The sequence below is a fragment of the Scyliorhinus torazame genome, chromosome 3 (genome assembly GCF_047496885.1).
Source record: "Scyliorhinus torazame isolate Kashiwa2021f chromosome 3, sScyTor2.1, whole genome shotgun sequence".
NCBI classification, from domain to species: domain Eukaryota; kingdom Metazoa; phylum Chordata; class Chondrichthyes; order Carcharhiniformes; family Scyliorhinidae; genus Scyliorhinus; species Scyliorhinus torazame.
In genome coordinates this window covers 191,292,920-191,316,932 of record NC_092709.1, presented here as the reverse complement: position 1 = coordinate 191,316,932, position 24,013 = coordinate 191,292,920, and the positions used below count along the sequence as shown (strand labels likewise).

The window sequence follows — 24,013 nt, the reverse complement described above, 5'->3', positions numbered from 1 at the left end:
AGTAATTTTAAAGCTGCCTTGGGGCTGCGTAGAGAGGCTTTGCAGGCTGCATCCGACCCCCGACTAAACCATGGACAAGCCTGGGACCGTAGAGCAGGTGTAGCGGACATTTAAGAATATATTTCATACCTCTCAACAAAGATGTTCTCTTGAGAAAGAAACATTCTCTGAGAAGGATACACCTAAATGAGGATGATGTAAAGTTGAAAGAAAAGGTGTACAATGCTATGGAGATTAGTGGTAGGCCAGACATAGAGAACATTTTAGAATCTAGCAATGTATGACTGATAAAATAATAGAGGAAGAAATTAGAATATGAGAGTAAACTATCAAGAAATATAAAAATAGATAGTAAATACTTCTGCAAGTATATAAAAAGGCAGAGGACAACTGAGGAATTAATGATGAGAAAGAAGTAAACTGCAGAAGCTTTTGAACAAAAACTTTGTATTTGTCTACATAGAAAATACAGCACAGAACAGGCCCTTCAGCCCACGATGTTCTGCCGAACCTTTGTCCTCGATTAATCATAGATTATCATTGAATTTACAGTGCAGAAGGAGGCCATTCGGCCCTTTGAGTCTGCACCGGCTCTTGGAAAGAGCACCCTACCCAAACTCAACACCTCCACCCAACACCAAGGGCAATTTGGACATTAAGGGCAATTTATCATTGGCCAATTCACCTAACCCGCACATCTTTGGACTGTGGGAGGACAAACAAAATCCCAATATAGTGGACCGAATGTCATGAAAAATTAAGTGGAGGGGGGGTGGGTGAGGAGGAAACGACTTAAAACAATCACTGCCACTAGAGAAATGCTGGGAAAACTGAAGGCTGAAAAGTCCTGTGGGCCTGATGACCAGCATCCGTGGGCTTAAAAAAAAAAAAAAAAAAAAAAATGTTAAGTTACTTTGGAGATGGTGGATGCATTGGTTGTAATCTTCTAAAATGTCCTATATTCTAGAAAGTGCCCAGCAGATTGGAAACCACAAATGTAACACCTCTATTCAAGAAAAGGGAGAACCAGAAAGCAGTAAATTATAGGCCAGTTAGCCAAATATCTATTAGTGACAATATGTTGGAATCTATTATTAAAATCTCTTGAGTTAGGAAGATTGGATTGGATTGGATCTATTGTCACGTGTACCGAGGTACAGTGAAAAGTATTGTTCTGTGTACAGTCCAGATAGATTGTTCCAGACATGAAAAAAACATAGGACATACATAAATACACAATGAAAATTCATAGGCACCGGCATCGGGTGAAACATACGGAGTGTAGTCCGACTCAGTAGAGAAGATGTGTGAAGAGATCAGTTCAATCCTTAAAGAGAGTCATTCAGGAGTCTGGTAACAGCAGGGAAGAAGCTGTTTTTGAATCTGTTAGTGCATGTCCCCAGACTTTTGTATCTCCTGCCCAATGGAAGAAGTTGGAAGAGAGGATAACTGAGATGCAAAGGGTTTTCGATTATGCTGCCCGCTTTCCAAAGGCAGCGGGAGGTATAGACAGTCAATAGATGGGAGGCGGGCTCGCGTGATTGACTGAGCTGTGTTCACGATTCTCTGTAGTTTCTTATGGTCTTTGGCCAATCAGTTGCCATACCAGGCTGTGATGCAGGCAGATAGGATGCTTTCTATGGTGCATCTGTAAAAGTTGGTAAGAGTCAGTGTAGACATGCCGAATCTCCTTAGTTTGCTGAGGAAGTATAGGCGCTGTTGTACTTTCCTGGTCACAGCGTCGACCTGGGTGGACCAGGATAGATAGTTGGTGATGTGCACACCTAGGAATTTGAAGCTGTCAACCACCTTCACCTCAGCACCATTGATGCAGACAGGAGTGTGTACGATACTTTGCTTCCTGAAGTCAATGACCAGCTCCTCAGTTTTGCTGACGATGAAGGAGAGATTAATGTTGTTACACCATGCTACTAAGTTCTCTATCTCCCTCGTGATCTCTGACTCATCGTTGTTCGAGATCTGACCCACTATGGTCGTGTCATCAGCATACCTATAGATGGAGTTGGAGTCAAATCTTGCCATACAGTTGTATGAATGAGAGGTGATTTCATTGAATCCTTTAAAATTCTGAAGGGGCTTGGGAGGGTAAACGCTGAGTGATTGTTTCTGCCGGCTGGGATGTCTAGAACATGGGGGGCAATCTCAAGGTAAGAGGCCAATTATCTGGGACTAAAAGGAGGAAACATTACTTCACTCAAAGAATTGTGAATTTTTGGAATTCTCTATCCCAGAGGGCTGTGGATGTCCCATCATTGAATACGTTTAAGGCTTGGATAGACAGAATTTTGGTCTCTTAGGCAATTAAAGAATATAGTGGGTAGGTGGGAAAATGGAGTAGGAGCCAAAACCAGCCAAGAATGGGGGAAACAGACTCGCTGGGCCATATGGTCTACTCTACTGTTTCCTGTCTTCACCTAATGGCTGCTTCCCAATGTTTGGATTTCAAAGCTTCTGGCCATTTGCATTAGCTGACAGCCCTCTCAGGCAGGATTTCCACGTCTCACTCAAGAGGAAGGCCTGTCTCCAGCCAATTAATGCTCCATGAAATATTAAATGCCTGCGGGGCTGCCGTGTCACTGAGTGGCAGGATGGCAATCACCATTCAAAAAGATCTGCCCCAAGAATAATAGAAAATCTGCGGCAAAAGAGAGGGGGGAGCTCAAAACAATCTCTAACACTAGATTAAAATGTACTGGGAAAACTAAGGGGGGAGCTTGGGGCTGAAAAGTCCCTGGATCTGATGTTCTACATTGTAGGGTGTTAAAATAAGTCACTGTAAAGATAGTGGATTAATCAATTGTTATCATCCAACATTTCCTAGATTCTGGGAAGGTCCCAGAGTGGAAAACCACAAATGTAACATTTATTCAATGGAGAAGGAAGACAAAAAGCAGGAAACTATAGTCCAGTTAGCCTAAAACTCTCATAGGGGAAATGCTGGAATCCATTATTAAGGAAATAATAGCAGGACAATACAATCAGGCAGATTCAACATGTCTTGGTGAAAGTTTTTGAAAAATGTATTCTTTGAGGATGTATCAAGCAGGGCCGACAAAGGGGAACCAGTGTGTATAGTGTATGTGCATTCCAAACAACATTCAATTAGTGCCGCACAAAAGGTTACTGAACAAATGAAGGATTCATGGTGTTTTGAGTAATATATTGACGTCGAGAGAGGTTTGGCTAGCTAATAGGAAACAGTCTGGATAAATGGATCGTTTTCAGGTTGACGAACAGTAACAAGTAGAGTGCCACGTGGATCAATGTTGAGGCTTCAACTATTTACCATCGACATTAATGACTTGGTTTAAGAGACAAAGCATATTATAGCTACCTATACTGATGATACAACAATATGTAGAAAAGCAAGTTGCGAGGAAGATCCCAAGAGTCTGCAAAGGACTCTGCAAATGATATTGGCTAAGTGAGTGGGCAAATATTTGACCGATGTAGTGTAATGTGGGAAAATGTGATTGCCCACTTTGGTGGAAAGATAGAAAAGCAGAATACAATGTAAATGGAGAAAGACTGCAGAATTCTGTGATATAGAGAAGTTAGAGGGCTTCTTAAAACAATATGTAGACAGTCCAACTAGGGAAGGGGCGGTACTGGACCTGGTATTGGGGAATGAGCCCGGCCAGGTGGTAGAAGTTTCAGTAGGGGAGCATTTCGGGAACAGTGACCACAAGTCAGTAAGTTTTAAAGTGCTGGTGGACAAGGATAAGAGTGGTCCTAGGGTGAATGTGCTAAATTGGGGGAAGGCTAATTATAACAATATTAGGCGGGAACTGAAGAACCTAGATTGGGGCGGATGTTTGAGGATAAATCAACATCTGACATGTGGGAGGCTTTCAAGTGTCAGTTGAAAGGAATTCCGGACCGGCATGTTCCTGTGAGGAAGAAGGATAAATACCACAATTTTCAGGCACCTTGGATAGCGAGAGATATTGTAGGCCTCGTCAAAAAGAAAAAGGAGGCATTTGTCAGGGCTAGAAGGGTGGGAACAGACGAAGCCTGTGTGGAATATAAGGAAAGTAGGAAGGAACTTAAGCAAGGAGTCAGGAGGGCTAGAAGGGGTCACAAAAAGTCATTGGCAAATAGGGTTAAGGAAAATCCCAAGGCTTTTTACACGTACATAAAAAGCAAGAGGGTAGCCAGGGAAAGGGTTGGCCCACTGAAGGATAGGCAAGGGAATCTATGTGTGGAGCCAGAGGAAATGGGCGAGGTACTAAATGAATACTTTGCATCAGTATTCACCAAAGAGAAGGAATTGGTAGATGTTGAGTCTGGAGAAGGCCTGTAGATAGCCTGGGTCACATTGAGATCCAAAAAGATGAGGTGTTGGGCGTCTTAAAAAATATTAAGGTAGATAAGTCCCCAGGGCCTGATGGGATCTATCCCAGAATACTGAAGGAGGCTGGAGAGGAAATTGCTGAGGCCTTGACAGAAATCTTTGGATCCTCACTGTCTTCACGTGATGTCCCGGAGGACTGGAAAATAGCCAATGTTGTTCCTCTGTTTAAGAAGGGTAGCAAGGATAATCCAGGGAACTACAGGCCAGTGAGCCTTACTTCAGTGGTAGGGAAATTATTGGAGAGAATTCTTCGAGACAGGATCTACTCCCATTTGGAAGCAAATGGACGTATTAGTGAGAGGCAGCATGGTTTTGTGAAGGGGAGGTCGTGTCTCACTAACTTGATAGAGTTTTTCGAGGAGGTCACAAAGAAGATTGATGCAGGTAGGGCAGTGGATATTGTCTATATGGACTTCAGTAAGGCCTTTGACAAGGTCCCTCATGGTAGACTAGTACAAAAGGTGAAGTCACACGGGATCAGGGGTGAGCTGGCAAGGTGGATACAGAACTGGCTAGGTCATAGAAGGCAGAGAGTAGCAATGGAAGGATGCTTTTCTAATTGGAGGGCTGTGACCAGTGGTGTTCCGCAGGGATCAGTGCTGGGACCTTTGCTGTTTGTAGTATACATAAATGATTTGGAGGAAAATGTAACTGGTCTGATTAGTAAGTTTGCAGACGACACAAAGGATAGTGGAATTGCGGATAGCGATGAGGACTGACAGAGGATACAACAGGATTTAGATTGTTTGGAGACTTGGGCGGAGAGATGACAGATGGAGTTTAATCCAGACAAATGTGAGGTAATGCATTTTGGAAGGTCTAATGCAGATAGGGAATATACAGTGAATGGTAGAACCCTCAAGAGTATTGAAAGTCAAAGAGATCTAGGAGTACAGGTCCACAGGTCATTGAAAGGGTCAACACAGGTGGAGAAGGTAGTCAAGAAGGGATACAGCATGCTTGCCTTCATTGGCCGAGGCATTGAGTATAAGAATTGGCAAGTCATGTTGCAGCTGTATAGAACCTTAGTTAGGCCACACTTGGAGTATAGTGTTCAATTCTGGTCGCCACACTACCAGAAGGATGTGGAGGCTTTAGAGAGGGTGCAGAAGAGATTTACCAGAATGTTGCCTGGTATGGAGGGCATTAGCTATGAGGAGCGGTTGAATAAACTCGGTTTGTTCTCACTGGAATGACGGAGGTTGAGGGGCGACCTGATAGAGGTCTACAAAATTATGAGGGGCATAGACAGAGTGGATAGTCAGAGGCTTTTCCCTGGGGTAGAGGGGTCAATTACTAGGGGGCATAGGTTTAAGGTGAGAGGGGCAAGGTTTAGAGTAGATGTACGAGGCAAGTTTTTTTACACAGAGGGTAGTGGGTGCCTGGAACTCGCTACCGGAGGAGGTGGTGGAAGCAGGGACGATAGTGACATTTAAGGGACATCTTGACAAATACATGAATAGGATAGGAATAGAGGGATACGGACCCAGGAAGTGTAGAAGATTGTAGTTTAGTCGGGCAGCATGGTCGGCACGGGCTTGGAGGGCCGAAGGGCCTGTTCCTGTGCTGTACATTTCTTTGTTCTTTGTTATGTACGTGATCACAGAATGTTATCATTTAAGGTGCAGCAAGTAATTAAGAAAACAAATAGAATGTTGGTCTTAATAACAAGAGGAATAGAGCATAAAATTAAAGAAGTCTTGATGCAACTGTACAGGACATGATGAATTGACAAAACCTCACTTCAAATGTATTGTATACAGTTTTGGCCACTTTAAGGGGGGGACATATGTGCATCAGAAGCAGTTCAAAAAGGTTGACTAGGTTGATTCCTGGGATGAAGAAATTCTCTTATGAAGAAAGGTTGAATAAGTTGTTCCTGTACTCATTTGAGTTGAGAAGAATGAAAGATGGATCTTACTGAAATATATCAGATTTTGCGGGGGACTTGTCAGATAGATGCTGAGAGAATGCTTCCGACCGTCATGGAAACTAGAACTAAGGAACAAGTTTCAAAATACCTCTACCTGCAGCCTGTTTTATTACTTTATACACTGCAAAATTAAATCATAATTATATAATAAATGCAAGATTTTCATAAACCTAAATTGTAAATATTCAGTCAATCATTGTGCACATATTGTTCCATACCTCATTTCACCATAAGAGGGAGCACCAAATGGTTCTAAATCCTAACTGTAGTACTTAAGAGCCACATCTGCTCTTTCTGATTCCATAGGGCCTCAGTTTCTTCTTCATCTCATCCCAACCATTGGATGCATTTTGCTTCTCTTTCTCTTCTCCCTTCCTATTTTTCCTCTTCTTCACACCTCTCTCCCACATCCTTACTCAAGCCTATGTTGTGCCGGTCAGGACACAGGTGAAAGAAAGACAAAACTTGGTGTCGGCCAAGCTTTGTTATTTGTGCAGTGCTTATTTTTTCCCAGGCTTAAAGGTGGTAGCTTTATTAACCTAGTGGACCAGCAAAGCCTCGAGTTCATATGCCCTGAACATAATGGGATCTTGAGATGCATTTAAACTACAAGAACAGCGCAGAAAGACAAGCTTGCATTTTTGGAAGACATTTTCATCCTGAAAGCATACAAATTGCTTCAATAGATTTTTCTTTGTGACATATAGTCACTATTTTCATGTAGGCAATAATGTGATACTAAAAATCAGGTTCTGACCAAGAGGCAGCCTCAATTTACAACATTCTTTTGGGTGGTATGGTAGCACAGCGGTTAGCACTGCTGTGCTAGGGACTTGGGTTCAATTCGGGTCTTGGTCACTGTCTTTGTGGAGTTTGTACATTCTCCCCATGTCTGGGTGGGTTGTCCTCCGGGTGCTCCGGTTTCCTCCCGCGGTCCAAAGATGTGCAGGTTAGGTGGATTGGCCATGCTAAATTGTCCCTTAGTGTCCAGGGATGTGCAGGTTAGGTTACGGGGATAGGGTGGCGTGGAAATGGGTAGAGTGCTCATTCGAAGGGTCAGTGCAGACTTGATGGGCCGAATGGCCTCCTCCTGCACTGTAGGGATTCTATATTGGAAAAAGTAAGATTTGAGGGAGAATTTTTTTTGATGTTTCTATTTATTATTTGTTGCGCTGTACGATACATTTTGGGAGTATATGATGGGGTGTGTAAAAAAACAAAAACCCATCATTGCTACCAAAAGATCTTTGAAAGTTATTATATGCAACATGATCTTTTGGTTCTTTGTGAATCGGAATTTAGGTGAGTGAATCGCTTTTTTTATGGGTTCACGCGTAAGAAAGGATCCAATCAGCATATTTCATGCCTTAACCTGTGCCAGATGAAAATGTTTTAATTATACAGAATGCTTTGTTTTATAATCACATGAAGATGTGAAGTTGATATATGTTTAATTGTACATTTTACTCAGTGTTGAAATGGAAGTTATCTGTGAAACTATATATACATAGAACATACAGTGCAAAAGGAGGCCGTTCGGCTCATCGAGTCTGCACCGACCCACTTAAGCCCTCACTTCCACCCTATCCCCATAACCCAATAACCCCTCCTAACCTTTTTGGGCACTAAGGGCAATTTAGCATGGCCAATCCACCTAACTTGCACGTCTTTGGACTGTGGGAGGAAACCGGAGCACCTGGAGGAAACCCTCGCAGACACGGGGAGAATGTGCAGACAGTGACCCAGCGGGGAATCGACCCTGGCGCTGTGAAGCCACAGTGCTAGCCGCGTGTGCTATATATAGATATTCACTTTCAAAATAGTTTGAATTATTTAAGATGACACATCTTAGTGAAGTCAAGTTAGTGCTTCCTTACATAAGATGGACAGTGAATAAGTAAAATAATAAGAATTTAAGCATATAGATAATTTAAGTAACTAGATGTAAACAAATGTGTTTGGGGAATGAAAAGAGAACTAGTTGTTCAATATCCTTACAATAAACCAATCTAAATTCAAACAAAGCATTAATATGAAGTGATGAAATAAGCTTTAAGACTTGCTGAACTTATACATGCACTTTAATAAATGCAAATTAAAGTTCATGAAAATATCTGAGAGATCTGGCTGGGCATTTTAAACTCTTATGTGGAACTTTTAGTTGGGCATCTTATCTTTACTATCAGTTGAACAGGCTGACCACATTATTATCTTCCCCAATTCCCAACCCCCCTCCCACAACTGAGGAATATGGTTATTTTCTTGGCCGATCACTAAACACCAATGTCGTGCTAATATACTGAATCCCCAAACTGCGCTAATGATAATGATTATGAACAGGTACTTCAGACTGCAACTAGTTTCAGAAACATTGAGATTTATGGGGAGGGGAGGGAAAGGAAGGAATCTAGTCAATCAGTGGTCCTTAAAGAGGCCTTTTGAAAACAATCCCATCACTCATCTGTGACCCACAATGATTTAAATCTTTGCATCATGCCTTAAATAAGCGATGAAAGAGGCTGCAAGGTTTATTACAACTGTTCTTGTGCCGTAATAAAAGCAAATGAAGGTAATTATAATCCTGTCCTTGTGGATTTGTTCATCCAAATGTAGAAAAATAAATCATTGCTTCGTTCATTCAAAACTTCTCACTCGACTGAAAAGTTTTGCTAGACACATCTGTCAAATGTGTTTTGGTGCTTGTCTGGAACTTAGATACACTTGGGTATCCCACATAGCTGAGATCTGAAAATTTACAGGCACTGTCAAGTTGAGCATATAATGATTAATTTGGTGACAATATCAGTTGGGAGGTTACCAGCTGTTTTAATGATAACTGAGGAATCTCAGGATTTTGAGGAAGAAAATCTCCTACAGATCTATTATTTTATGATCAACCTTCATTTAAACCCATTCAGAATACTATTTCACTTTCATGCCATACGTATGAAAACATAATTAAAATACATCTTAAGTATGTTGCCTTTAGTTTCCAAATTTCTCTTTAACATTTAGTTGCAAAATAAAAGTGAAAGACATTTCTTGCAGAAATTAAATTCTACTCTTTTTGAAAGATACAAAATGTTGCATTTGAGATATTTATTTTACTTCACTTAGGTTCCATAATCAAACTCTCATTCTTCCTGCTGCATTTTGCATGGTAGAAAGAGCTTTGTTTTGACTACAGTTTTAACAGACAGCCAAAGCATGCCACGTCGTTCAGAAGATGAGGGCTATTTTTGTTGCATGGCACTTGATGACAGATATTGTCAGCCAGTCAAATGAATGAACAAATAAATATATATTTCATATCTCAACTTTATGGATTGCGATCATGCAAAATTGTTCTCTTAACAGGGAAACTGATGTACAAGTGACAAATGATGAGAAATGCAATACTGGAAATCTAAAATAGAAATTGCTGGAAATACACAGCAGGCCCATATACATCTATAAAAAGCAAAATATGTTAACATTTCAAATGGAAGATAACTAGCCTCTTTATAAGTACAACAACTTAAAGGGAGTGAGACAACAGGTACAAGTCAAGTACGATGACTTATGTCACAAGGGAGCAGCTAATGGATTTAATATAGGAACAAGCTCCTCAAGCCTGCTGTGCCATTCAATTACCAAGAAAAACTTATCAATCTCAGTCGCAAATCTCAATTGACCTAGCATCCATAGGCTTTTAGGGAAGTGAGTTCCAGCCTTCTACTGCTTTTTATGTGAACAAATACTTCCTGATTTCACTCCTGAATGTGTAACTCTATTTTTAATATTGCACTCCATTGTTCTAGATACCCCAGCAGTTATTGTGTCTATCCCATCAAATCCTTTCATTATGGTAAACGCTGATTAGATTACCCCTCAACCTTCGTAACTTCAAGAGTACAGTTTTTCTTCATACACTTTAAGTTCTGTTATCAACCTGGTGCATCTGTATTATGTCTCTTTCAAGGTTATTATATTCTTCCTGAGGTTCAGGACTTCAAAGATACCCCAGATGGGGCTAACCAAGGCTCTCTGCAAATGAAGGATCACTTCCCCATTTTTGAATTTCAACTTCCTTCGATAAAGACCGATTATTTTTTAACTGCACTGACATTTAATGATTTGTATACATGGGGGTGAACTTTGTCGGCGCTGCACAATGTATATGAAGGCAGGGTGGGGCTCGTAAAATAAAATGTCTGGCCTGCCCACTGCTTTCTTATCCACGCTGACCTGTCTCCTATGTTGTGGTGGGCAGTGTTTGTTCCTCCTGTTTGTTTCCTGATTATTCCCTTATTTCCCCATTATTTTATTTTTGCTATTACCATTTTGATCCATTGATGAGTAATGGACCTGTGGCTTTAATGCAGATCCTATCTTTAACTTAAGCAGAAGCAATGTCCTGCCCCTTTAATTCAAGCAGGAAGAATCCGGAAGGCATCAGTGATGACTCGTTTTGATTGACATGGCTGGTGGGCAATGGATGTTTCCCAAAGTCACAAGGCTTGAATTTTCATTTCTCTTTCGATTCTGTAGACTGTATGATGGAATCTAACCAACTCACTCCAGGAATATCCAGTTAATTCTCATCAATTCTCACTGTGAGAACCACTTCTTTCTGCAGAAATGACTGTGCAAGCAGAATCCAGAATCGGATCATTCTCTCTCCCCATAAACAGCTGATGCAAGCTGAGACAATAATAACTCTCTCTCCAGAACAGGCTGGTCTGAATCTCTCCCAGAACAGTGTGAAGAAAATATTGCTAACTGCGGAGCAGATAATCACAGGCTATAGACCAGAGACTTTAAACCCCACTTGAAGGGGGTGTATGGAATAAATCATCATCGGAAGCAAGGACTCTTATCTGTTGACCTTGATCCTTATTATTTTTCACCCTTATTATTTTTCACCCTTTTCTTCCCCTCTGTGTCAGTCTGTTGTGTGTGTGTGGAGGATGGGATAGTTAAGGAGTGACAGATGTTGAAGGACATTTAACCAACTGTATTCACTGCATATTTCATATTTGTTCTAGTTATAAATAAGGAATAATTATATTTAAACTGACAAACTTGGTGACTGTAATTATTGGGCAGCCAAGGGCCAAGGTTTGAGGCATTTTAGGGTTGGACCGTCACAAGTCACTTGTGTTGTGACTCTGGGACAGGTAGGGCTGGAATTGACTGGGCACTTGTCCAGGGTATCATAACATAAGGCAATAGGGCAGCATGGTGGTGCAGTGGTTAGCTTTGCTGCCTCACGGCGCCGAGGTCCCAGGTTCGATCCCGGCTCTGGGTCACTATCCGTGTGGAGTTTGCACATTCTCCCTGTGTTTGCGTGGGTTTTGCCCCCACAACCCAAAGATGTGCAGGGTAGGTGGATTGGCCATGCTAAATTGCCCCTTAATTGGAAGAAATTAATTGGGTATTCTAAATTTCTAATTTAAAAAAAATAACATCAGGTAATGCATCAAGCAGCCCCCTCACCCCTGGGCCTATTGATGGCCACTTATGGGTCACGTTCTGCAACTGCCCCAATTTACATGCAGCTGGGGAAGGAGGAGACGAGGTGAGCAGATCAAAGCATTCCCTGCGCAGACTCCTGTCAGGCAGAAAGGGAAGTTGTCTCCTTTGGGGAGTGCCCTGTGCTCATCGGAGGCATATCCCCAACCTGGCCTCTAAAACCCCATTCCTTGATTTACTGTATTCTGCCAGGCAGACCCAACCAAAATCCTTGACTTGTCTGAAGTCTGGAATGTATTGTTGCTAACTTTTGGTTGGCTCTTAAATGTTACCCGTTGTATCTTTACTTAATTTGCCCTGTTTCTATAACCTTTGCTCTAGAGTCGCCAGGTATCTTTATGATACCGCCACGAGGTTCAAGTTCAAGTACTGATCAATAACTCAATACACCAGTTAGTAAGTTTCAAATCAAAACACATTTATTATACACAGTCAATCACTACTCATGCATAAAACTCTACTTTCTAGACTATCTCCATACTATAGGCCTGTACTTAGCTTTGGACTGGCCCACCAGGTCAGGGGAACAAATGGCCTTTCGTTCGGGTTCTGAATCTGCGGGATTCGAAGCTGGTACAGACTAGTAGCTAAGCTAGGAACGCCTATCTTGTAGCGTGCGTTGGCTGGAGACTTACTTGGTTGATGCGGCAGCTAGGCAGTTCACTGTCAAGGGTTGTTTCGCTGCTGAGTGACCCTGCCAAGAAGGACAAATTGAACTTGGGGACTCTACTTTATAGTCTCCAGGGGCTTCGCGCCGTTCGGGGCGGACCCCGTATCTGGTTCCAAGTGATTGGACTGCGTTCCAATCACTTGGATCGATTTCTCCAATACTGGAGCTGTTCCCTGATCGCTGGGCAGTCCCTAGGTGTCCGTTGGCCTTCCTTTGTCTTGGCTCCTGCTGGCGCCGAGGAGTCTGGCTTGGCCTTATTCACCTTGCATGTTTCAATTGTACCCGGGGATCGCTCATTAGTATGCAGATGGCTGTGAGTTTCAGTGCTGTCTGGGTTTCTGCAAAGTCTAATACACAGGAGACTCTGCACCTGCTAGTTTTTGCCTGTGTTGGCTGAAATTCCCTGTAGTCTTTGCGGATCTCCATTTTAAGTCGGGAAGTGGCCAACCCAGGTGGCTACAGTATTACTTCACCTATTGGGACTTCCTGTAGTCCCAGCAATTTTGATGCTGGTGGAACTGCAGACTTGCCAGCCAAGAAGTTTGGCGAACACTTCTCTCGGGGTGGGACTTTCTCCCGAGTGAGGGCAGAAGCCCCACTCTCATCCAATTAAGGATTCCCCCACCATAATATTGTGGGATTCTGGTTGACATGCCGGCAAACATGGGGGCCAGGTAATTTGTCCCCCATAAAATCTACATAAATCGCTTGCCTCTTCTGCAACTCCTACACCCTCACCATTAAGAAAATATTCCGATTTGTCTTTCTCCGATCAGAACTGGATGATTCCACACTTTCTCACATTGCTCTCCATCTGCCATAAGTTTACTCACTCACTCAATCTATCTGTGACCTTTTGTAATTTCTCCACTCGTCCACACAACCTGCTGTGCCCTCCTAGTTATGAATATACAACTCTTAATCTCTTCATCCAATTGATTAATATTATCTGGTTAAAAGCTAAGGCTCCAGCATAGATGTCTTCGAATGCAACACTTATTGTCATTCTACTCTCTGTCTCCTACCGCCCGTGCATTACCAACTCGTATCACAAGGTTATTTATTTCTGATATAGTATTTTATCAGGTGCCTTCACTAAGTCCATATTGAGAATATCCATTGATGTTCCCCCTATTCACCATGCTAAGGGCTACCTCAAAGTTCAACTATGTTTGAGACATGGCCTACCATTCACAAATCTGAGCTACTCTTCGATCAGCTCATACTTTTCCAAGCCCTCTGTTCCTTGTCATAATATGCACCCATGCACATCATGAGGTAAAAGCAGGCAGTGACAGACACCCAGGGGAGCGAATCAATATACAGAACAGAACACGACCAATCACAAGTCAGAACACCAAGGGGAGCTTCCAACTATAAAACACACGAGGCATCAGCACTCTGGCTCTTTCCACTGGTGACAACTGTAGTGACAGTCAGGGTGTACAAATCATTCAACACCTTCTACACGTGGATCAGAGCTAGCCTGGTCTAGATGGTTAATGTTAGTTTATGAGAGAGTCAACCCACAGGCAGCTGTGTGCTTCATAACTGAAGTTAAATAAATCTTATTGAACCAACGCCTACATTTGGTGTATCCTTGATCATTTCACTGCATTGTGTTGCAGTCCGTGTTACCCCAGGGTGAATAACACGACATTCCTGATAAATTCCAGCAACTTGCCCATGATAAATAATAAATTGCTAAAACTGTAGTTTTATGGTTTCTCTCCCTCCTTTCTTAAATAAGCATGTGATCTTTGTTGTTTTCCAATACAGAGGCACAGTTCCTGAACCTTGAAAGCTTTGGAAAATTATAATTAATGCCTATGTGGTTTCTTCATGTATCTTGTTTTAATACTCTGTGGTGGAACGAGTCAGGTCTAGGAAATTTGTTTTTTTCACAACAATGTGTCTTTACTTGTATTAAATCTATTAGGTTCATCTCTTGGCCCAAGTGATGTGGCGCTGAGCCATGGGGAATAGACAGTTCACAGGTTGAATCTTTTGGCCCAGACTGAGTTAAGTAATCTCAACCTGGGCAGTATTGCTTGAAAAAAAGAGAATATTCTAGGGTATAGAAACTAGCGATTAAGGAGCTCATGGAGGAAAACACTGGAATCTGCATTGTGCAGTCTGTTTCTACGTTGTGGCATGGTATGATTTAGTGAATGCATTAAATTTGGCTCAAGTATTCCTGGGCTAGGAAATATTAACCAGAATTTCTGCTCCTGATCCCTATCCATTGTTCCTGCCTGAAAATGTAGCTGTCTGCTGGGCAACCTCCCTCTCACATCACCAAATAGCATCTTGACATTTCCTGTCCAGTCTTTCACATGAAAGACCGTCACGTTCTCGAGGACAAAAGGAGGAAACTGTATTTCATTATTGGTCATTGTCTTGATAAGAGAAAATAAATAAAATGTAGCTGGCGGAGAGATTGAAATACAGTAAAAATGAGAATTACTCATACATTTGAGTCACTTGGAATCTCCAAACCTGAGACAAGATAAAGTTTAGAAGTAAATATGCTGCAATTAACCTTGACCCATCTTTGAAAATAATTTGGATGTTGCAAATGTATTTATCACTGCTTATACTGTAACAATTGTGTTCTATTAACTTTTGCAGGCTGTAATGTTGTTCAGCTCTGGTGTTTTTTGGATGGGTCTATTCTTCATCCCGATTACTTCTCTTCTGTGGGATGTGATTTACAAAGTGTACGTATGATTAAATAAATGTACAAATTCTTGTGATACCGTTTTTGGAAAGAAAAATAATTAAATGTTTTTAATTATTTTTAATTTGTGTGAAGCACCAGGCTGAAATATTAGTACGATTATTCAAAGTTAACACCGTGACATCGGGCAGAATATGGAGACAGTGCATTACTTAGCTTCAGAAAATTGTGAACCTCGATGATTTTTGAACTATTTACAAGGTGGCTTCCACCAAAAGAAACTACCAATTGAAGTACTAGGTTTATTAAAAAAAAAAAAGGATTTGACTAAAAAGGTGCAACATGTTCCAAGGCAATAGACATTCTTTCGTTTTGCTGAAAACTGATAAAAAATATGGAAGGAGAGACAAATTTCAATAAACCAGAAACCACCTTCAGAAGATGTTTGTGGTTCCTGGACATGTCTGTGTCCACTGCATTCCTTTCTGCCCACACTAGACTCTTGTTGTCATTATACCTTGTCTGTTCGAGAACCTATTATCTGGTGCTCCGTATGCTGATGCTTTTGGCTTGAAACTGATTTTAATTGATTATTCAAAGAAAAACTCTTATTTGTCAATGTAAAATGGTTTTCGATGTCTGTTTTGATTTAATTTTTATTTTATAAGTGCATTTTGGCAAACCTTCTATGGCCTAATGCATAATTGAAATTGCTTTGCTGCAAAATCTGTCAAATACTATTTCGGGACAAGGTTTTCCCATTTTTCTTTTCCCCCTGGGGTCCAGCGCAAGATGAATTTGTTTTTTGGGGTAATATATTGAACAATCATTATTGTAATGCTTCTGCCTCATTAAGAATACATTTAATCTTCATTTTCAGCATTAAGAGAACGTTATGTAAGACACTGGTGGAAGAGGTTCAAGAGTTGGAAGCCCAGCTCCAGGATCCAGGTGCAGCTGTGTATGGTAAAAGGTATAAATTACAAATGATAGTTTAAAAGATCAAGTGGTTAAATTTATTTATCTTATCAGGAGTATGCAAAATGCTTTTTTCTAATGTAGAGTTAGGACATACGAAATAAGAACAGAAGTAGGCCATTCAGCCCCTCTAACCTGCTCCGCCATGCAATAAGATCATGGCTGATCGGTTGGTGTTTCACGTTCCACATTCCCATCCACCCTCAATAGCCTTTGATTCCCTTGCCTAACAAGAATCTATCTACCTCTGCCTTAAAAATGTTCAATAATCCCACCTGTACCACCTTCTGAAACAGATTTCCAAAGTTGCACAACCTTCCAAGAGAAGATTCTCCTCATCTCTATCCGAAAAGGGCGATCCCTAATTTTAACTTGGTGTTGTAAGACTTTGTACTGTGCCCATCTCGGTCCAAAGCCAGCATCGCCCCATCATGCCTAATTTTAAAACAGTGCACCCTAATTAGAGTCATAGAGTTTTACAACACAGAAAGAGGCTCTTCAGGCTTTGGCCCATCATGTCTGTGGCCACCATCAAATACCTATCCAGTCTAAGTAAGAAGTCTTACAACACCAGGTTAAAGTCCAACAGGTTTGTTTCAAACACTAGCTTTCGGAGCACCTGAGGAAGGAGCAGTGCTCCGAAAGCTAGTGTTTGAAACAAACCTGTTGGACTTTAACCTGGTGTTGTAAGACTTCTTACTGTGCTCACCCCAGTCCAACGCTGGCATCTCCACATCATGGCTATCTATTCTAATCCTACTTTCCGGCACTTGGTCTGTAGCTTTGTATGCAATGGCATTTCAAGTTCTTATCTAAATGCTTCCTAAATGTTGTGAGGGTTCCCGCCTCTACCACCCTTTCAGGCACTGAGTTCCAGATTCCCATGACCCTCTGGGTGAAACATTTTCCTCAAATTCCCTCTAAATCTCCTGCACCTTCCCTTAATTCTATGCCGCCTGGGTATTGACCGCTCAGCTAAGGGGAACGTTTCTTCCCATCTATGTCCTTCATAATTTTGTACACTTCAATCAGGTGTTGTGTTCTGTGATATGGCCATTCTAATGAGGTACACAGAACATCTAGTTGTTTAATGAGAAAGTGATTTATTCACAAACACATGGAAAGATAATGAACAGATTACTATACAGACAATAGCGGCTAACTGAAATCAGTGAATTCATCCTGGAGCTTCTCTGTGGGACTATCCTCGCGAACAGCCTACTACCAATTGGCGGGTATCTCCAGTCACGTGAAGGATGTCTGACGCCACAAGCTGGTTGGAGGTCACATCACTAACTATCCACAGAACTGTGCACAGGCATATCACCACATCAGATTCCCCTTCAGCCTTCTCTGCTCTAAGGAAAACAACCTCAGCCTAACCAATGTCTCTTCTTGGCTGAAACACTCCAGCCCAGGCAACACTGGTTGGTTCCAGAATGTGCTAATCTTTTAAAAAATAAACTATCTCAAAAGCATTGTATAAACTCCTCATCCTGGCTACTATTGGCAGTCTGATTTTTCCACTTTATATGTAGATTAAAATCACCCATAATTATTACCATCCCTTTATCACCAGCCCCTCATATTTCTTCTTGTATACTTTATCCTAGATTGTGGTTACTCTTTGGGGGCCCGTAGACAACTTTCACTTGTGACTTCTTTCAAGTCAACCCCAACTGTTCCTTATTTTCATTCAAACTGATTGTACAGCCTGATATTCAGACTAGGGTAAACTTTAACTATTGCACAAAGGCCAACCTTTTTTTTTTTTTAATAATTTTTATGTAAGGTTTTCATAAAATATCAATAACAAAATGAGAAAGAAAAAAGAACCCAACAGGGTTAAGTACAAAACACAAGCTAAAAAAGCAACCCCCCAAACCCCTCCCCCCCCCCCCCCGTACCTAAATAATAAATTAACATTAACACCCCGACTTAAGACAACAGGTGTATACACCCCCTCAGACCCTTCCAGTGTAAATAACATAAACAAAAATAAAGTAACCCCCCCCCCCCAACCCCCCGAGCTGCTGCTGCCATTGACCAATGTCTATCGTTCTGCCAGAAAGTCTAAGAACGGTTGCCACCGCCTAAAGAACCCTTGTACCGACCCTCTCAAGGCGAATTTCACCCTCTTCAATTTAATGAACCCTGCCATATCGCTGATCCAGGATTCCACGCTTGGAGGCCTCGTATCTTTCCACTGAAGGAGAATCCTTTGCCGGGCTACCAGGGACGCAAAGGCCAGAATTCCGGCCTCTTTTTGCCTCCTGCACTCCCGGCTCCTCTGCCACCCCAAATATTGCGAGCCCCCAGCCCGGTTTGACCCTGGATCCTACCACCCTCGACACTGTCCTCGCTACGCCCTTACAAAATTCCTCCAGCGCTGGGCATGCCCAGAACATATGGGTGTGATTTGCTGGGCTCCCTGAGCACCTAACACACCTGTCCTCACCCCCAAAGAGCCTGCTCATCCTTGTCCCGGTCATGTGTGCCCTGTGCAGCACCTTAAACTGTATGAGGCTGAGCCTCGCGCACGAAGAGGAAGAGTTCACCCTCCCTAGGGCATCTGCCCACGTCCCCTCTTCGATCTCCTCTCCCAACTCCTCCTCCCACTTAACTTTCAACTCCACCACTGAGGCCTCCTCCTCCTCCTGCATCACCTGGTAAGTTTCCAAGATCTTCCCCACCCCCCCGAGAGCACCCTGTCCTGTACTGTGTGTGGCAGTAGCCATGGGAATTCCACCACCTGCCGTCTGGCAAATGCCCTTACCTGTAAGTACCTGAAGGTGTTCCCCGGGGGGAGCCAGCGCCCCCAGACTCGTGCCCACGCAGGACGCCGTCTCCAGCCTCTTCCATGCAGCCCCCTCCCCCTCCATCACCCACTTGCGCACCATTGTCGCATTGGCGGCCCAGTAGTACCCACAGAGGTTGGGCAGCGCCAGCCCCCCCTATCTCTACTCCGCTCCAGGAACACCCTCGGAATCCCTCGCGCCCACACAAACCCCATTATACTCCTGTTAACCCGCCTGAAAAAAGCCTTCGGGATAAACACGGGGAGGCACTGGAACAGGAACAAAAACCTTGGGAGCACCGTCATTTTGATCGACTGCACCCTACCCGCCAGGGACAGTGGCAGCGCGTCCCACCTCTTGAACTCCTCCTCCATTTGCTCCACCAGCCTTGTAAAGTTAAGCCTATGCAGGGCCCCCAGCTCCTGGCCACCTGGACCCCCAAATATCTGAAGCTCCTCTCCGCCCTTTTTAGTGGGAGCTCGCCGATCCCCCTCTCCTGGTCCCCTAGCTGAACTACGAACAGCTCGCTCTTCCCCATATTGAGCTTGTACCCCGAAAAGTCCCCGAATTCCTTAAGGATCCTCATTACCTCTGGCATTCCTCCCACCGGGTCCGCCACATACAGCAGCAGGTCGTCCGCATAAAGCGACACCCTATGCTCCTCCCCACCCCGCACCAACCCCCTCCAGTTCTTCGACTCTCTCAGTGCCATAGCCAGGGGTTCAATCGCCAGTGAGAAGAGCAGGGGGGACAGGCGACACCCCTGCCTGGTCCCTCGGTGCAACCGAAAGTACTCGGACCTCCTCCTATTTGTGGCCACACTCGCCATCGGGACCTCATACAACAGTCTAACCCACCTGACAAACCCCTCCCCAAACCCGAACCTCTTCAGCATCTCCCACAGGTACCCCCACTCTACCCTATCGAAGGCTTTATCAGCGTCCATAGCCACCACTATCTCCGCCTCTTTCCCCCCCCCCCCGCCCCCTCGTCGGCATCATGATAACGTTCAAAAGCCTCCGCACATTCGCGTTCAACTGTCTCCCCTTCACAAACCCCGTCTGGTCTTCATGGATGATCTGCGGCACACAATCCTCAATCCTCGTGGCTAAGACCTTCGCCAGCACCTTGGCATCTACATTTAGCAAGGAAATCGGTCTGTAAGACCCACATTGCAGGGGATCCTTGTCCCGCTTCAGGATCAAGGAGATCAGTGCCCGTGACATCGTCGGGGGTAATGCCCCCCCCCCCCCCCCTTGCCTCATTGAAGGTCCTAACTAACAGCGGGCCCAACAGGTCCATATATTTTTTATAGAACTCGACCGGGAAACCATCCGGCCCCGGTGCCTTCCCCGCCTGCATGCTTCCTATCCCTTTGATCAGCTCCTCCAGCCCAATCGGGGCCCCCAGTCCCGCCACCAGTCCCTCTTCCATCTTTGGAAACCTCAAATGGTCCAGGAAACGGCCCATCCCTCCCTCCTTCCGTGGGGGCTCGGATCGGTACAATTCCTCGTAGAAGTCCCTGAATACCCCATTGATGCCAACCCCACTCCGCACCATGCTCCCTCCCCTGTCCTTAACTCCCCCGATCTCCCTAGCTGTGTCCCGCTTCCGAAGCTGATGCGCCAGCATCCGGCTTGCCTTTTCCCCGTACTCGTAGACCGCCCCCTGGGCCTTCCTCCACTGCACCTCCGCCTTCCTGGTGGTCACCAGGTCGAATTCGGCTTGGAGGCTGCGCCTCTTCCTCAACAATCCTTCCTCGGGTTCTTCCACATACCTCCTGTCTACCCTCACCATCTCCCCCACCAGCCTCTCCCTCTCCCCCTGCTCCCTCCGCTCCTTGTGGGCCCTGATGGAGATCAGCTCTCCCCTCACCACCGTCTTCAGTGCCTCCCATACCATCCCCACTCCATCCCCACTCGGACCTCCCCGTTGTCGTTGGTCTCCAAGTACCTCTCTATACTTCCTCTGACCCGCTCGCTCACGTCGTCCGCCAACAGCCCCACCTCCAAGCGCCACAGCGGGCGCTGGTCCCTCTCCTCCCCTATCTCCAAGTCCACCCAATGCGGGGCGTGGTCCGAAATGGCTATTGCCGAATACTCGGTATCCTCTACTCTCGCTATCAGCGCCCTACTCAAAATGAAAAAGTCGATTCGAGAATAAGCCTTATGGACATGTGAGAAGAATGAAAATTCTCTAGCCCCCGGCCTTGCAAATCTCCAAGGGTCCACCCCTCCCATTTGGTCCATAAATCCCCTCAACACTCTAGCCGCCGCCGGCTTCCTACCCGTCCTAGACCTGGAGAGATCCAGTGCAGGATCCAACACCATATTAAAGTCTCCCCCCATTATCAGGCCCCCCACTTCCAAGTCTGGGATCCGACCCAACATACGCCGCATAAAACCCGCATCGTCCCAGTTCGGAGCATACACATTGACCAGTACCACCCTCTCTCCCTGCAACTTACCACTTACCATTATGTACCTACCGCCATTATCTGCCACAATGCCCGACGCCTCGAATAACACCTTCTTTCCCACCAAGATCGCCACCCCTCGATTTTTGGCATCTAGCCCCGAGTGAAACACCTGACCTACCCACCCTTTCCTCAGTCTTACCTGGTCTGCCACCTTCAGGTGTGTCTCTTGGAGCATAACCACATCCGCCTTGAGCCCCTTCAGGTGCGCGAACATGCGGGCCCGCTTAACCGGCCCATTCAGTCCCCTTACATTCCAGGTTATCAGCCGGATCAGGGGGGTACCCGCCCCTCCCCCGCCGACTAGCCATGACCCCTCCTCGGCCAGCCACGCGCCCGCACCCCACACCCGGCCCGTTCCCCACAGCGGCATACCCCCGTCTCGACCCCCCCCCCCCACTCGCTCCAGCTCCTCCTTGATCTTAGCAGCAGCAACTCGATTTCCCCCCCCCCTCCCCCGGCTAGGACCCATCCTAGCTGGTTTAGTCCCCCCATTGCACTTCCGCAAGTCAGCTGACTCATGCTGACCCCGGCCACTCCCGCCTCCCCTTCGACTCCTCCCATTTTGTGGCACACCCTCCTCTCTCGCTCCCCATTCACAGGCTCTCCCCCTCCGTTCTAAGCGCGGGAAACAATCCTCGATTTCCCCCCACCCCCAGTCTTCGGCGCGGGAGAAACTCCCGCGCTCTCCACCTACCAGGCCCCGCCACCAACCAAAACAGTGCCCAACCCGCCCCATCCACCCTCCCCAACCCGAAAGTGAAAAACACAGAGGAAAAGAAACCCAAAACAATGCAAAGGCCCCCCCCACCCCCCCCCCCCCGAACCAAAAATAGGCATAACATATTCACCGCAGTCCCCAATCGCCCATCCCAACCCTCAGTCTGTGTCCAGCTTCTCGGCCTGAACAAAGGCCCACGCCTCCTCCGGAGACTCAAAATAATGGTGCCGGTCCTTGTAGGTAACCCACAGTCGCGCCGGCTGCAACATGCCAAACTTCACCCCCTTCCTGTGCAGCACCGCCTTCGCTCGATTGTACCTGGCCCTCCTCTTCGCCACCTCCGCACTCCAGTCCTGGTATATCCGAACCCCGCGTTCTCCCACCTGCTGCTCCTCTCCTTCTTGGCCCACCTGAGCACGCACTCCCGATTGACGAACCGATGGAACCGCACCAGCACCGCCCGCGGAGGCTTATTAGCCTTGGGCCTCCTCGCCAACACTCTATGGGCCCCTGGAGGTACCCCGCTCCCATCAGCAAGTTCAACATGGTGACCACGTAGGCCCCCACGTCCGGCCCCTCCAGCCCCTCCGGGAGGCCCAGAATCTGCAGATTCTTCCTCGACCGGTTCTCCATCTCCGCGAACCGCTCCTGCCATTTCTTGTGGAGCGCCTCCACCTTTACCACCAGGACTAAGATCTCGTCCTCATTGTCAGAGATCTTTTGTTGAGCCTCTCGGATCGCCACCCCCTGGGCCGTCTGTGTCTCCAGCAGCTTATCAATAGAAGCCTTCATCGGCTCTAGCAGGTCCGTTTTAATCTCTCTGAGGCAGCGCTGGATACCCTCCTGTTGCTCCTCCGCCCACTGCCTCCACGCTGCCTGGTCTCCGTCCGCCCGCCGCCATTTTGTCCTCCTTCCCTCCCTTCTTCTGGTCCACCACCACCTTTTTTGTCACCCCGCTCCTAGTTAAAGCCATATACTGATGGGGAGCTATTATTAACTCCTTCCCATACCGGGAAACGTCGAAAAAGTGCCCTTGGGGGCCCTGAAAGAGCCCAAAAGTCAGTTTTTGCGGGAGCCGCCGAATGTGCGACTTAGCTCCGCATAGCCGCAACCAGAAGTCTCGAGAGGGAATCCTTCTGGCAATGTTCGCTTCACCAATCTGCCCAAAAATGTCTGTGGAAACTCCTTAAAAAGGTCTAAGAGTCCGTTCCAGACGGGAGCTGCCGAATGCGCGACCTACTCCTCCATGGCCGCCACCGGAAGCCTCGTCCCCACTTCTTCAGTGGCCTTGGTGAGATCTTTTCACAGTTGTTCCCTCTGCTGCTGAAATTCGCCTTTGATAAAGGCTCTCAGGTCAGCTTGCAGCTTTAAGCTTGCCCTTCCCCTGCCTGCATGCTGGAAGAGGCCCTGTTTATCCTGTTGCAGCCAAATCATTTACTGTTTCTGCCGGGTCTGGTAGCCAAAAGACATAACATTCCTGGGGGACACTGTCAGGGGAATGTTGCAGTCTTCTTGCCACACCGGGAAATGTCAAACAAATGCCGTGGGGGCCCTGTAAAAGAGCCCAAAAGTCCGTTCCAAGCGGGAGCTGCCGAATATGCGACCTAGCTCTGCATAGCCGCACCCGGAAGTCGCCCACAAACGCCAACCTTGATTAACAGTGCTACCCTGACATCTTTACCTAGCTTTCTGTTCTTCTTGAAAGTCATATAATGCTCAATATTCAGAACCCAATCTGTCATCCTACAGCCGTCTCTCTGTAATGGCTATCGGATCATATTTATTTACTCCAAAATGTGCTATAAATTCATTTACTTTATTTTTTTTTAATAATCTTTTTATTGCCATTTTCAAAATTATATACATTG

The 24,013-nt window shown here is 45.3% G+C and overlaps 1 protein-coding gene across 4 annotated transcripts in view; it reads left to right on the top strand.

The window, feature by feature from the left end:
- atp8a1 (ATPase phospholipid transporting 8A1) overlaps positions 1 to 24,013 on the top strand; it is a 508,819-nt gene that overhangs the window by 469,914 nt on the left and 14,892 nt on the right. For all 4 annotated transcript variants that reach the window (XM_072496670.1, XM_072496671.1, XM_072496674.1 and 1 more), the window contains 2 exons: positions 15,124 to 15,212; positions 16,053 to 16,145. In XM_072496670.1, the coding sequence (XP_072352771.1) occupies positions 15,124 to 15,212; positions 16,053 to 16,145 (182 nt within the window). The remainder of the gene's footprint in view (positions 1 to 15,123; positions 15,213 to 16,052; positions 16,146 to 24,013) is intronic.